At 38.8% G+C, this 16750-nt stretch overlaps 1 protein-coding gene across 1 annotated transcript in view; it reads left to right on the top strand.

Annotated features, from left to right (window-relative positions):
* Nucleotides 1–16750, top strand: part of MOXD1 (monooxygenase DBH like 1) — a 54358-nt gene that overhangs the window by 21918 nt on the left and 15690 nt on the right. The window contains exons 5-7 of the mRNA XM_075497347.1: nt 10048–10227; nt 12538–12640; nt 15755–15921. Coding sequence (XP_075353462.1) covers nt 10048–10227; nt 12538–12640; nt 15755–15921 — 450 coding nt within the window. The remainder of the gene's footprint in view (nt 1–10047; nt 10228–12537; nt 12641–15754; nt 15922–16750) is intronic.

The raw sequence follows: 16750 nt of genomic DNA, 5'->3' as shown, positions 1-16750 counted from the left end.
GTGAGCACGGGGAAAGGGAGGGTACAATTTTTGTGAAGCTCTCTGAGTTTCACCTCCCCATTCTGAAATGATTTGTGGGGTCATCTTCAGGAGGAGATTGCTATTGATTAACCCCATTTTGTCTTGTACTATGTCTTTGTTTCTTCTTCTTCCTCATCCTTAGCTTTGAGTATGGTTTTACAATAAGCCTGTGATTAGGTAGTACACAGAAAAGATAAGAAAATTGTGTCTAGGAATTGTCTGCAGCCAAACGATCAACACTTCTTATCATAGCAGGCAATAAAATATTTCAGAGTAGAACTGGGCCTTAGATGAGCAATTATAAAGCATCTTCTGTGCAAATACCAGAACAACAGGTTCATAGGTAGTAAAATCTGACTTGATGGGGCTTGCACAGTGTGAGGTGAGTGGCTGGAGGGATCACAGAACAGATCTACCTTGGTTGTACTCGCATCTTGGCATTGCTTCTTAAGATGAACTTTCTAATTCAGACAAGTCACATAGTAGCAGCACCTTAAGCAAATTTTCTATAGGGCCACATTTAATTGCTCCAATGTCATTTAAATGGAGAAGAAATGTCATTTCTGATCTAACTGTTTAAAGCGTTTCTCTTCAGTACTGACCTCTCACTCTGCAACCCCAGCATTAGCTACTGGGGTTAGTTTTCAGAGAATAACGTTATGATACCCTCTCCATCTCTGCTTCCACTTGCAATGCAGTGTAGTCGCAGCTATGTCTAAAGCATAGATTCATTGATTCCCAGGGGTAAAACAGAAAGAAAGAACATTAACAACAGTGGAAATATAGACAAACAATAGCCAGACAATACCACTTCACCACATCCACACACAGCATACATGACATCAAAATCCACACAGATGACAACTGAACCAGAGGTACATGGTGAATAGTTTCTCTTTGCACCAAGTCTGAACTGAAGTTTTACCTGGTATGAAAATAATTTACATCTTGGATCTAACTAAAATACACCCACCCCCCCCCCCAACCCAAACCACCCTAACCTGAGAAAACATAAGTATCTAAGCAAATTACTATAAACTGCAAACTAATGCTCTTCAGTCTCCTTTCTCCATCCCCTCATTTCAGTGACCTTTCCATTACTATCTCTTAGGTTGCTTGGACTGGAGCTGTGTCTTTCTGTTTTATGAAGTGCCAATTACAGTTTTGGTTTCTAGAGAATTAATACAGTATAATTTTAATACATTATTCTCAAGTGACTTCAAAAGAACCATGTCACCTGAAAATGGCCCTTGTTGTGTGCCTTCATGGGCACCGTTGAGGGGTGTTGGAGCCCTACACAAGGGTACCAGGATCTGGCACATGAGAAAATGTGGTGAGAAAATGTGGAAATCATAGTATTAATGTAGGTATTACCTAACTGCACTTATTTTGTAAGCCATCTCATGTTTGTATGTTAACCCTGTAAATACAAATTTTTAGAGGGTTATGAGCAATAGTTCCCGAGATTTGTTCTGCTGACTCGGGAGGCTGTGTCATGTTAAAATCATGAGCCTTGTGCTTATATTATCCCATGCTTTCCCTTCAGCAAACTTTAGGTGCCAGAGTATCCAGGTTGGTGACTCCTGTAGAAGCTCAGTATCCGAATGCCTAAGGTCTGTCTTGTGTGTGTTCCCTTTTGGTAGTCCTTCACAGAAGTCAGCATTTCCTTGTCAGAAAACATGTTTCCTAACAGTATACCCCAGTATGTGTAAAACAAGAAACGGACACACTGCAAATTCTCACATGCTGTACCTTTGGGCAAAGCTGTCCGTTCACTCCCAAGCAGGAGGAGAAAAAGTATAATTAAGCTACATGATCGAAGGCAACATTTTGCAGTTGTACAATAGAATTAAAACCTCTTCCATTGCTATCTCAAAGAAATAGATAGACATCGCTGTGCATCAATGGTGATTTCATGAACAAAAGGGAGTACCTTCACTGACTTTATTATTTATACTATTCATATTATATGTTCCTCTTGAAAAAATACAAACTCCTTATCGACTCCCCATTTTGGCTTTAGATCTGAAACGTATTTGGTTACATATTACTTTATTATTATATTGTTTTCACAAGAAAGTAATGATGTTGCTGATTAATTGCTGATTAATTCTGCTTGGTGTGTGTCAGCTGTGCTGAGAGTCTATGGCTGTACCGAATACCACAACCACTCTGCCGGGGTTTCTGCTGCTTAGGAGCACAATGAGTGTATTTCCAGGAAGCGTAACCAAATGAAACATGTTTTTTCTTGACCTGAGCTTTTTATCAGATTACTCCTCAGGGTTATACTTTTTAACTGTTACTAAATGCCTTATCTTAAATCTTCAGACATACCTCAGGCAGAAACAATGTTTTATGAATATTTCTTTGAGGTATACTTCTTTGCATTTAGTCTAAATTACTGCATGCCTTTAAAGTCTGAAACTCGCTATGAGTGGTGGAGTTCCAGGCAATTCGTTAGGAAAAAGAACTTAGGAATGGCCTTGACGGCAGAGAGAACAAGAAGCCCTAAACCCATCTCTAGTTCTCATTTTTAAAGGTTTTTTTAATTGGTTATTGTGTTGTTTGATTCCTCTTTCCTAATTAAAATATTTAAGTTGTTCTGCACACTGAGTTACAGAAATTCTGGACGTACAGTATAATCATTAGCAGTAGTATGTGGATTTGTGTGAATTTAGAGATACAGCCTTCTCTCCAAGCTAACAGCACAGCAACAGTAACTTTTACCTGAAAGTACGTATTCTTTTCCAGTAAAACTTCTGCAGCTTAAAACAGAGGTGTGGTAATTACTTCTTAATGTGGTATACTAATAAAACTTTAATAAGAGCCTTCATTGAACAACACAGTCACTGAGTAAACAAATCCTTTCTTCTTTACACCAAGAACAGGAAATATCTGTGCTTTGAATAAGGTTTTCCATTCATGTGGTAAGGACTTTTTCTCCACGGTGATGTTAGAATTTTTGTTCGGCATTTTAAAGTATACCCAAAACCAGTTAAACCCAAATGCCAACAATATAGCTTATATAAATAAATAAACAAGTCAGCACTGTTATTTCAACTTGGGATTATGTCCTGTATTTGAATCTCGCTTTGGAAAAAAAAAACCCTCCACACATATTAAGGACGAATCATGCAAATTTAAATGCCTGAAGTTGTATGGAACCTCTATTTTTGGTCTGGAAAATTTCCATCTTCCAAGGAAACCTTACCTAATCACATTACGAGGTTGGGGGTGGGGATGGTTGCTGTTGCCTGGACCTTTTTCTCATCTCCATCTCTTTTGTATTAAAATAGGAGAAGCAAGGTATGTCACTAACTACACAGGTTATATTTTCCTTCAACTGGAAGATGTGAAAAATGTGTACTAAAATAATTTGGATGAACATTTTTGTGTTTGAAGGACAATTCAAGTTAAGCAGTAATGCTCCCGGTTGTACACAGATGACTATCAGTGAACCAGAAACAGTGGCTTAGCTCTGCCTCCTGCAATTCACTCACCAAAATACACACCTTTCTAAGTAAGCAGCACAGCATAAATTCAGAAGCACTTGGGACAGAGAGCAATTTAAAGGGCTTTGTTAGTAATGAAGACTGAGTTTAGGATCTGGATTGTACAGCGAGAAAACCAGAGACGGGCACTTAGCTGCGTACATGCAACTGATACGGCTGATCTCAGGAAAGATTATGGCAGCTAGTCCATGCTAGACTACAGCCGGTTGAGCACTGGAGGTATCTCTTTCAGCCCTAACTATGCTGTGGCATTAATTTAATGCCTCCTGACAGACGGGGTGGGGTGGGGGCACTGGGAGGGTGGTCCCTGCCTGACCCCGGGATGCCTGAACTCCCGGCTGAAAGTCTGCAGCAGATTAGTGTCCCAGACGTGACGCTGGCCTAGGCAGGCTTTTCTCCTGACATGAGATAGCTGTTAGGTTGTTAGGGTTAAAATCCTGGTCTGCCCTGAAGTCATGGACTTAAACATCTACCCCAGCTCAGAGGCGTATTTCCAGCTCTTTCTTGGGTTTTTGCTCAGCACACCTCCGGGTTGTATGCAAGAAGCAATGTTAGGCAGAAAGCAACTAGTGTTTTTCTTTCAGAACATTTATGTGAAAATAAAACCATATTATTATTGAGGTTTTTTCTGGAATACGTGGAATTTTTTGCTGAAACAGACCCAACTTTATTAAGCCAAGTATTCTAAGTATTTGCTTTTTTGAAGAAAAATCTAAAACCTTAAAAGAGATATTTTAGATAAATATTTGTTCATTCCACAACTACACTTCTGAAAAGCAAAAAAAAAATCAGAAAAAAATCTTGATGATTCCTAATAAGAAGACATCGTGTCTACCTTTGAAGAACTTTTCTAAGTTAGACAAATATTTCAATATATGTACATGGTACACATTTGTGAAAGAAGTACAAAGACCAGAGTAATCAGTAAGACGGTAATAGTTCTTCCTGAGGATGAGTATAGAAAGCAGAGACCCTATAACTTGGTCTTCTGCTACAAAAATTCTCTCAAGTAAACTCGGCCAGTAATCAGTTTCACAACCATCACTTTTTGGTCTAAGTTAATCAGGGACATGGCAAACTCATATAAATAAAATAACCAGCCACAGGCTAGAAACTCTCTTAGATGCAGCAGTACCAGGACAAAATCTTGTGTCAAATTTTTGCTCTCAGTTTTGAGATTATAGAATAATGTTTTTTCCCAGTATCACCACTGGCTACATACACCAGGTGTTGTGTAAGGCTGTGGCCTTATTCAGAGTCATTTATATGGCAATATACCATCCCATAGCATCTTTAAAATGTAAGATTAAATTGAAGCTACCTTTCAAGCCAGAAAAATTAATATCATATTTTTCACTGATATTTCAGTTTAGAAGCATCACTACAACAAGATAAAAAACCTGTTGACATTTTTGTATATAAAAATAAATTCAGCATTTTGTTTTCTGAAGTTCAATAGGCTGTATTTTCTAACAAGGGCACTATGGAGAGACTATGGATATAGTTTACTAACTTTCATCATTCGTACAAGCAAGCATGAAGAAAAAACCACAGCTGTTAACATCAAAGAAAGCAAAGCAAATAAAAAGGAATAAGCAAGAAAGACTTCCAGGTTTCTGGAGATATTTTTCCCTTGTAGGGAATCTAACTTCTTGGACCATTTGAGCTGTTTGCATTTTCATCCTGTTTAATACATTGTACATTAGTATCTTGACCCTGCTTATCAGCAGCTTGAGACACAAGGCTCTATTATGTTACAATTTTGGCTTGGTTTTTTAAGAAACAAAGACATGTGGTGCGTTCAGTTTGTGCAGTAGGTAAAGGGATAATAAGAAATACAAAAGAGAGGAAATAAAATTGAAGCTGAGTAACCCGGCACTGGCAGATACAGGCATTTTCTTTGTTCATGTGATGTCAGCCTGTTGACTAGAATAGAGCTTCTGTTAAATTAACAGGTGGAAAGCACACGTCTTATCTGTATTAACTAATTTGATAATAAATTGAAAATTTGTTTGTTATATTCTTTGAAAGTCAGTATTTTGAGAAGTGCTAAGAGATACAGTATGATGAAAGGAGCTCTCTAAAACCTCTCCACCTGCCCGACAAGTACAGGTCATGCTAATCCAACTCCATAACCGTAACGCATACTTTTGGTTGCAGAAGGCAGTGTCTTCATTTTGCATTTGAATGCGGTGTATTTTAAACACCTACATCTTTGGAAACCCTGATTTGATGTGGTGGTGGATTATAGTACATCTATTCTTTTTTTATTTCTGTTAGTGGGAGTCAGATAGGTTCATATATGTCAGTGTGCTCGGTTAGAAAGATCTTTCGCCCAAGCTTTCAAGAAAGATAGAGAGGATGCAGCAAGTAACTCATCATGAATAATAAAACAGGAGCTTCTTTCTGTGGGTTTCATGAAAAGCAGGGGAGATCGTGTCTTGTTGCACGCACTTGTTTTTTGCAGCCCCAAACGCTTTCGGCATTTTGACGTAGGGTGGATATAGGGCTTTTGTTATCTGAGCCTCTGGCAGTTAGGAAATGTCAAGCAGAAAATGCACTTTGCCTGCAGGGGAAGAAGTCGCCGAGGTGCCCTGGTGGTGCAGTATCTCTGCAGGCTTATTCACGACATGGCAAAGAGATGAACCCTGACAGCTGGGTCTTACTTGCATGTCAGCAACAGTGAAAGAGCCACAGATGACCCTCAAAGAATGAGGCAAAATGGGGAAAATAGGTAGTTATATGAATATTCCCTTTCAGTCTCCTTTCAGCCTCTTTCTTGACTCCCTTGGCTAACAAGAGGTGGGTAGGAATTAGCAAGGAAAGAGGAAGGAACTGTGTTTCAAGGTCACAGGTTTCCTCATAATTATCAAAAGTGAAAGGCAAATTACCATTTTCACTGCAACTCATGTAAATTACTCAAGTTATCGGTGGCTGAAAGTGTCATTTGAGAGTCCCCTTGCACTACGAGAACAGAGTAAACAAGGCTATGTATGAATAAGAATCCAAATAAAAATGAATTGTTCACTTAAATCTGCAGAGTTTATTGACTATTATGTACTATGCCTACTTTTATCACATTTTTTCTGTATTTCACTCCTTTGCCCTAATTTACCACAGTAAATTATTATCTTTTCATAAGTATTCTACAAGTTGCACTATTTCCCGAGACAAATTAACAAGACAGTCATGGTGACTTTTCAGGGTTGGTCCACTATTATTGTGACTGGAGACCTGCAAAAGTAGACCGTAGCTTAGCTTAGCTTTCAGTTGTGTGATTTGGGGATTAAAGACTATCAAAGAACCAAAACCTTTATGCTTAAAAAATGCAAATAACTGGAAACTTTGAATGTGTGCATTAAACAGTCCATGTTTTAAAAATGAATGCCTATAGTTAGGGATCAAGGCTGATAAAGGGCTGTTAACATAGGAATAACCTTGTAGGAGATGAGCCCTTTCAAATTGTGTTATCATTCATTGGGGCTGCAAGTACTCTGGAAACCAGGCCACCCTGATGGAGAAATTTAATTGTAGATACCTGCTCTAGCAACTAATTTTACACCTGGGACTACTTATGTGCACGTTTAAACGCATTATTGATTTGCTGAATTTGGCCCCATATTTGAAGAACTTGGTCATTGTTCATTATTGTTTATAAGGCTGGCCAGAAAACAAGAATTTTGTTTATTTGGAAAAAAAAATGAGGTTTTGGAATTTCTGTTCAGCTTGGAGCAAACTAAGCTGTACAGATGCTCTTTGTGGAAAGTGGGGGAGGAAGAGGGAGGCAGCCTAAACAACTGAGTTACTCTATAAGCTAAAATAACAAATGGCTGAGTAACTAGGGCAGCATTCACCTGGGATGTAGAATGGCATGTTTAAATCCCTGCTCCAGTTAATCACTTCAATAGAGAATCAAATCATATTTCTTAATTTTCTTTTCTGCTGAAGTTATTCCAGTAAGTAAATAGTTAGCTGTTCATTGAATCAGAGAAAGGGAGCCCAACATGACTAGGGGGTCTGCTCCTCTTCTTTCTCTCATTTGTCAGAAATGATGCTGTGATCCTTAGGGAGCTGGCCATTAAAATATTTCCATACATTTCAGGGAAATGAACAATTTGTGATTACTGATATTTTCCCAAGATTTTTGTTAATAGATTTTTGACCACTCCTAATAGTTTTCTTTTTTTCTCTATTTGTTTAAAAAGGGAGAGAGAAAGGTGGCACCTCGTTAACAAAGTTGTAATAAAAAATGTCTAAAAAGTGTAACTTCACTGCTGCTTTTCATTATTCATTTGTGCATCTGAAGAATAGAAATTGTCCTACAAGATGCATTGGAAAGATGCTTAAGGGTTTGTTCTCGTTTTTTTTCTTTTCTTCAGTGAAGAAAGCCAAAAACCCCTACTTTTTGAAGTGCTGTTATTATTTAGGTAACCAACACTAAGAAAGCATGACAGGATGTGAGTTTCTAATTTTGGTAATGTCCCATTGTTTTGAGGGGAAGTTGGTTTTGAAGTAGTGATTGTAAGCACAGCAGGTGCTGGGATCTTGTAGCAGCAGGCAGAACTATCACATGTTGCAACAAAAATACTCTTTTTTCTTGGTAGATACAGGGATAATAATCCCATAACCATTTCCCTGACTAACCTATACATTACATGGAGCTTTTGAATTCTTGACTTATATACTCCCATTTAATGTATAAGCTGCCATGATATGAGTGTGTTTTGGTTCTGCAGTATTTGGATAAGTATGCAGGTATATGATGGAGCAGAAGCAACATCAAGCTGAAATGGATTTCTGAATCTTTGTCAGTCAGTCTGATATATTTGGGAATATATATTTGGGATAAATTCTTATCTGATGGGAAAACTGACTCCTATCTCCTTCAAAAATACCTTTTACTTCCATAGTACAGTAATTCATGATGATGGTAACGCTAACTGAAATAGGGATTACTGAGAACAGTACAGAAGATCTCTTGTGAAGTGTTACAGTCTTGCCATCAGAAGAAAACTTTGGTGCATCCGGGTAAATTGGCATCCTTCCATTGACTTCTAAGTGCAGTGAAGTGGGTGGTTTCGGGTTGTGCACTTCTTGGACAGACATGCAGGTACTCAGCAGCAGCTGGACTCCCTGAGAGCTCCACTTCAATGGTATTTTGCAGATTCATATCAACGAGGGTGGTCTTGATATGCACAGGCTCTGGTTGCTTCTTCCTGCCCTTCCTCTTTTGTAATTGGTTTAGTGGTTTGAACAAAGTGCAGAGAGATAAATTTCTGGTAACAATATTGTGCTGACTACATTTTAATAATGTAATAAACTGTTCTTGCTTACCCTTTTCTGGTCTTCTGGTAGCTGGGGTTCATGTGCTTCCAAAACAAATGGATGCAAAGTTAGGATGTATATACCTTTTTGCCTGTTTAAAATACCTTCTTTTTCCTAATATTAAAAGACAATACTGCATGGCAATACTGCAGTACTGCATCTTAAGAGTTGCATTGCCAAAGCTTTACTTTTCTTGTGAAAACTTTGATGTTTATCTTATTCAGCTTGGTAGATATGATAGAATGGGATGCAGTCTTTGAAAGCAAAAGCAGGGGAAAAACTCTTTTCATTTTAATACTGTTTTCTATATGCTGATATTTTGTGGAACATGATCTTTCTGAAAAGCAAAATAATTTTTTTCAGAAGTATTCATGTTTGCCCCAGGGATGTCATCTCTGACAGACGTGATTTAACATCATCCATCCAAGTAGAGAGTGAACACTGTTGTCTAGGAATGAAATAATTTCAGCCTACCCTGAAGTTCGGTGGCCAGATTATACTGGGGGCACCCGGGCACCCCTGAGAGCCCTCCAGCTCATCACTGCCGTAAACAGGCTGGAGCTCCCGACCTCTCAGGAATGACTTCATGTTAATAAAGTATTTACAACTGAGCAGATTGTAAAATAATTCTAATTTCTTGTAGATGTCAAAAAAATTTGAAGGTCCATCTTGAGCTGCTGAGGAATGTGGGGTATACCTCCAGGCTCATCCTAGATGTACAGAATCTGTGGGCAGCTCTAGTTTGAAATAGTACAAAAGAGGCAGAAACAGGGATGAAAAGTTCTGAGTAGTTCAGATACCAAACTGGTTTAGCTGAACAGACTTTCATCTGGTTTATATCCCCTTCATGCTGGAATGTGGCTAAACAAGATTGGGCAGGGAGAAAGACAAGCGACAGTGCAAGACTGGAGTGGGAGAAAGGAGAACAAGACAGATGGCAACAGAGGTTTCATCAAGACACAGAATTTTCTTCCTGTCCCCTGTTGATGTACTTGGGCAATGACGTTTTTAACGCTTGGGGTTGCAGAGTGCTGAAGTAACATCTCAATCTAACTACAATCTAACGTCAAGTCTCCTCTTTTAAAATAAATGCACCATATAATTTTTAGTTCTTTCTGCATACCTGAATTGAAATAGTCACGTCTGAGATGTGTTTTCTTCTTTTTCTTTTTCATTTTAACATCGACAGGTTGAGCCATTGATCCAGAAAGGCCATGAGAATCTGGTGCACCATATCCTGCTCTACCAGTGCAGCAGCAATTTGAATGACAGTGTGCTGGACTATGGGCATGAGTGCTACCATCCCAACATGCCAGACTCTTTTCTTACATGTGAGACGGTCATTTTTGCTTGGGCCATTGGAGGAGAGGTAGGATGAATGTCTGTCTAGCATGGTTCAACAATGGGGCTTTAGGAGGGTGTGTATCATAATGAAGCTTCTTCCTAGTATGTTAGCGATTACTTAATCTGTCTGTTTTTAAGAGTACACAATCACAATCTCTAAGTGCCTCACCAGTAAGTCCTCAACTTCTTGTTGGCCTTTTAAGTATGAAATGTAATGAACATCCTGAGCGACAAGCTAAAAGTAATGAAAACAGTATAGACAAAGTTGATGCCTTAGGGGAAGAAAGGTGACCTCAGAGCACGGCAGTCTGTCGCCATATCAGCTTGGCCCATCTGATACGGAAACACACTGCCTCCAGCAATGACCAATATCTGTTACCTGCGGAGAATGGCAGAAAGAAAAGCAAGTCTTTGTAGGTGATTGCATAAAAGACATGGAGGCAAGATTTTCCAAATTAAGTTAGACATGGTTTTAGTTCATTTTGTGCCTCACCAGGACCTGGTTACAGTGTTGTCCCATTCAGGCATATAATTCTGAAGTTTCCTACCCAGCCCAAAGAGACATCATTTCAGGGTGGGAGTGATCCTGTGTCAGTGCAGAGCCAGCACAAGGACCACTTTGCTGATGGCAGTGGGGCATATCTACACAAAACGCAGTCTCTGATGCCGTGTTGACCCCAGGCTGTATTTTCAGCTTATTTCATATGTTAATTTAGGCTGCAGTTAATGCTTTCAGCTGACATAAGGCAGCATTACTGCCAAAAGAATCCCACCCCTTCTTTATCCCCTTGATTCACTGTGTGCCCGCACAAATGATGGTGTGGGCACAGAGAGGGACTGGGGTGATGATAGCTTCTGGAGCCTTCATTTGCCAGCCTGCAGTCCAAAACCGTCTTCGAGTGCTGCAGTGTGAGGAAGCCAGAGCTGCTACACGGACCCATCAAAAGAAGTTTAATCTACTATGAACATTATCCCTGATGTATGCTTTGTACATTTTCGCCATCAGCTATGCTTTGACCTAGTATTTGTACTTTCAACTGTCTTAATCTAAGTGAAATAAAAAACTCATATAAATAAGTTATCATTTGACAAGCACTATGGAGGCTTTTGCAAGGATGATCCTGTTGTTAAAGATCTGTAGAGAGGAATCTGGCAGATCTGGGTTACATTCAGGTTTACTGGAGTACTCACTTCACTTACTTCAGTTTACCCGTATGTAGAATGGAGGTAATAATATTTATTACTATATACTACGATTAATTCTTTAATGTCCATCAAGCATAAGAAAGTTGGGATCTCAAATTGCACATTTCAGAAAGTTAGAATCTCAAATTGCACATTAAATATTAGCTATATACTATAAAATATTGCAGATTAATTCCTATAAAAGTGAATTTGGTAAATGAGTTCACTTAGAAGATGCTGGTATTTCAATCTGAATCAGGAGTGAGCTTTTGAAGTAAATCTCATGGTTATCCCCGCTCACCAAGCTCTGTTTGTCATCATGAGTGGTTTGAGAACTTGCACAGCCCCCTTTGGGATGGAGTTAAACTGAACATGCAGGGGTGAACCCAGCACCTCCCAGCAATAATGGGGTTCAGTTCATGGGGTCTGACCAGAGCTTGTCCAAAGGAGCATCGTCTGGGGCCAGTGGGTCCAGCACAAGCTGTTGCACTGTAAAGAGCTGTTTCTTTTGCACAACATGGCTTGCTAGTGTAAATGTAGCCATGAAGATCATCTCCATTGTTCAAATCCTTTTACTTAGAATGCAGTGATTTCTGTAGGAAAAACAATATAATTACGTACAACCTCAGTATTCCCTGGAAATTACTGCTTTTCGAAACTAGGAACATTTAAAATGTAGAGTCACTTTTTCATAAGGGTTTTATTGTCAGACTAACTGCTTGATGATGCAGTGTTTATACATTTAAAATGGAATTTTCCTTTTCCGCTCAAGGAATAAATACAGGATAAATAATCATAAGATCACAGGTTAATGCAGGTTGGAAGGGACCTCAGGAAGTCTCTAGTCCAGCCTCCTACTCAAAACAGGGTCAGCGGTGAGGTCAGGCCAGTTTGCTCAGGGCTTTATCCTCTCACAAGCATAGGATCTACTATTTTATATTGACATAGTTATTTAGTGCATTGAGTATATAATAAATATATTACGCCACAATGCCATGTTCAGAAAGTTTTAAAAGGAGTTACCTTTGGAAATTTTATCATTAATAAGATTGTATCATTGCAAAAAAAAGTATCTCTATTTATAAAAAGAAATTAACTCTTTAACCGTGGCAAAAATACCTTAACTCTGTATGCGTGTGTTGATTTCCAGGGCTTCACCTACCCCCCTCATGTTGGCTTATCCATTGGCACAGCAGCTGACCCTCAGTTCGTTCTTATGGAGGTGCATTATGACAATCCATCATACACAGAAGGTTTGTACCCTCACACTCTTTACAACATGCAAGACTGGAAAATGTACTAGACACAAGTGCTTCTCATTGCACTGCACGGCAAACAGGGCAAATACAAAGCTGAGGCTTCTTTTTCCCTGCTCAATAGTTCCTGGTTCCCAGTGTTTTTCTCACTGCACTCAAAAGCTTAACCTGAAGTCAGTGGGCAATTCAGATATACAAAGAATTGTGGACCAGGTGAATCCATCTCCTTTTATCACTACATTCTTCATGTTATCTCTCTCTCCTTTCCCTTTGCTGGGAAATCCGATCAGACTGAGAGCGAGCAGCACAGCACCCAGACTGTGAGACAGCAACACAGGGAATGAGCCTTTTATTAATTTTTTTTGGCATTTTTTTCCAGACATCTACCTGAACTGCGGGCAGTTTCTGAAGGTGAAGTATAGACTCAGGTTGCTAGACCATTCACTGGGTAAAAGCAGTTTACCTTAAAAGATAAGCTTTTCATTTATAATGGTGTTTTTTAATCTGCTTTCTAAAATTCATTTGCATTTAGAAGAAGCAAAAGGAAGAAATCAGTAGGCCCAGAAAATGTAGGGAACTTTGAAGCTGACTTTTGGAAAGATACTTTTTTTGTTCTTAAACAAAAGTTTATTGAGCAACTGTACCTCAGGATATTCTGGTGATTGCCATATATGAACTGAGTAAAATCCAGTGCAGCACAGTGTACTGGCCTTTCTTTACACCTCCATGTCTTTAAATAAAATCCTCTGTGTGGGTTATGGTGTTCTGTCTTACTGTTATTCCCCCCTCTGTTGTTCTAGATGAACTATCTCAAAACTGTTTTATTTAATGACGGAGTCTCGCCCTTCAGCATGAGCATTTGCATGGGATACAGTAAACTTCATTTGCATCCTTGATGTTGCATGCTTTTCCATCAAATATTACCTGAAAGCCTGAGAAGTCACATGCAGAAAAACTGGTTTTGAATTGGTCATGTCCCTAAATTTGCTATTTTATTTTAATTGACTGTTCTGTATGATACCGTTGTCTTAGTGCAAGTGGCACATACAAAAACTGGGAATCAATAATGTTTCATTTTCTTTTTCATCAATGGTGACAATTTTGCCTTGTTGGGACAGTCCCAAGTGAATGCAGGGTCTTGCCAAAGACCTGGGAAAATTCAGACTGCATAGGCAGAGCAAGGTGTCTGTAATCCAGGTCATGTTTCTCTCCTCCCTGACAAAATACATGGTATAAGATCATTCCAGGAGCGGGAGGGAGTAAACCTGGGTGCTCCCACTGCTTCGGGTGGGGGCACGTGAGTCCTCCTGACACAGCACCTGTCCTGCCACTGCGTCACCTTCGTTTTCCCATTTCCAGATCCGCATTTTCTCAGCTTGGGTCTCATAGTTAAAGGCTGCGTTGTTCACATTGTGATGCGAGATAATGTTTTCCTAAGTGACTCAGATTGGTAGTCAGCCTTGGCTCCCAGTTAGACTCAAAAATGTTTGAACTGCTCCTAACTTGGCTGGTTTTAAATGTTTCTGTTTATGAAATCCTTAACATTCACTTTTAATTGGAAAGGTGGCCTCTTTTGAGGTTGTTTATCAAAAACTCTTACATATCGTAAACATTTTTGGCATTTAGATGTTAGCAACAAGCTTGAAGGGGAAATACCACAAAGGAAAAATTCAAGTTGATGAGATTGGACAAGCAGCTTCAGAAAGGGAATGAGTATGGATTCCCAAACACATGAAAACTGGGATGTTGTGGGACAGCATATACCACCTGAAATGTCGTGATTTGTATATTGCAGAATGTTTCATAGGTGATTATCACTCTTAATTGGCTATGCATAGTTCATATCCTTTGTTCCTTAGTAATTATATAGTACTGTCTCTTAGGTATTTTAGTGACTGGGTAACTTAGTCCCTGCTCTGCCCCTCTGTCATTTGCCTATCTTAAAATAGCCTGCTGATTTCATGTTGATGTAAAATTTGGTTTCAGGCACTGCTATGTCTGTTATGTTTTTTAGAAGACCAATATAGGTCACTAGGAAACCTCTTACCTTCTCTGAGATACTGGGTAGGTTTTTTGCATTTTTAGTTTTCAAAACTGAAATTTGAAAAGAGACAACAAAGAAGAAGGTAAGAGGTGAGCTAACAGAATGTAGGGCTTGTGCAACACAAATTAATCTTTGTTTTTTGCTTGTATCTTTCCTAATAAAAATGGCTAATACAAGAGAAATAATTATAAGCAGTTAGATGACAGAGGCAACATAAATTCTGAGTAGATACACAAACAAATGCATACAGCTAAACATTTAAATGAATGACATAGATTCATATAATTTTGACTCTTAAAAACCTCAACCTTTTTACATCAGGATTTGGTTCCTTAAACTACTTTTTGAAATCAAGAGAAGTCCTTGAGTGAGTGCAGCATTAAAATCCTGTGTAGTTCTCTTGTCTGCTTTACTCAAGGTATTATCTTCAAGTTTGGGATTTAGGAAGCTAATTTTCATATGTTTAGTTGATGCTCTCTTAATTGGAGAGATTACAAAAGGGATGTATTTGGTCATCTGAGGTATGCTGTAATGTGACAGGTAATCCAAAACAAGGAAAAAATATAATTAATGCTAGGGCTCAAGGTGAAGGAACAGATAAATTCACAAGTAGAAGACAACACATGGCTTGAAAATTTTAAAGAAAAAGACCCACAACAACTTTAAGCTCTGCTTTAAATATTTCAGTTGAAGATTATACATGGCCCCTTTTGAGGTCTTATTATTTCCTTGTATTGTTTGCTCTGCCTGTGATCTACCTTCTTTTCTCTGAGGTCCATGTTGGATAACTAGCAGAAGGGACACAGGGGCTATGGTCAGCACATATTTTTCATTCACATCTGAACACCACAGATATCAACATACCATGTTTAACATCCCTCCTGTGGGCTGCCCCTATTTATTGCTTCCTGCATATGGTTTGACTCATTTCCAGGTTATTGAGGCTGATTCCTTGATTTTCATGTTAAAAACTTAGGACAAGCCTTGAAAATGTGAAACAATTGGATTTTTTTTTTTTTTTTTAATACTGATTTACAGCCACAGCTGACTGTGTTCTCTTGTTGCAGGTTTGATAGATAACTCTGGTCTGAGGCTAATTTATACTCCAGTTTTAAGGAAATACGATGCTGGGGTTATTGAAGCCGGTCTTTGGGTCAGCCTCTTCCACAATATCCCACCAGGCATGCCTGAATTTGTGTCAGAGGGTCACTGCACACTGGAATGTCTGGAAGAGGTATGTCTCCTGCCTGAATCCATTGGTTTTCATTCTCAGAAATACTTTTGGACAGCCTCTTTAACTTCTTGGGAAGATTGATAGTTACTGATTAAAGACATGTGAGCAAAGGCATCTGCTACATGCTGCCCTCCAGAATGTTGAGTCTTTTTGATCTGGGTATTTGGGGTGCTCAGTATTCAGGCTGCTTTACTGATATGAATAATACTGGATGACACAGTCCTTGTGATGATTTAATTGTGTGTTCAATATATAAGCATACATTGCTTTCCATGGCAAAGCTATTAATAGCCTGGAAGAGCTAGCCCAGAAAAAATGTTGGGAGAGACTAATTAAGATCTGTGCATGTGCAAAAGGCTCCTATTAGTGAAAGCCTGAAAGGTATTCTTAGACCAACCACAGAAACTAAATACCTGAACAGATTTTGTTGTATGGCCCAAAGTACAAAATTATGCATTCATTAAACACTTGGTTTCATTAAGGTAATTTAAATATCTCTACAGATAATGGAAGCACTGTCTAAAATATGTGATTAAGATATCATGGGAGATTGTAATGTACTTTGTCATTTGTAGAGAAAGGCTGGATCAATGTCTGCTTTTTATAATGTGGTTTGGAGTGAAGGGCAAATTAGATATGGAATTTAGGTTTGTTCTTGCTGGTGTTAAATGTTGCATATTGTCATAACATATTTCAGCCTAAAAACACTTGAGTGATCTATTATCGAGATTTCTGACCTTAAGGCTGTACTTGAAAGGTACTGCGATAACAGATTATTTCTAGTTTGGGCTCTGCATAAGAATCAAATTTTAGCATACCAAAAGTTCAG

Source organism: Mycteria americana, chromosome 3 (genome assembly GCF_035582795.1).
Source record: "Mycteria americana isolate JAX WOST 10 ecotype Jacksonville Zoo and Gardens chromosome 3, USCA_MyAme_1.0, whole genome shotgun sequence".
NCBI lineage: Eukaryota > Metazoa > Chordata > Aves > Ciconiiformes > Ciconiidae > Mycteria > Mycteria americana.
The sequence above is the reverse complement of the archived record's forward strand: the minus strand, read 5'-3'. Positions and strand labels throughout refer to the sequence as shown.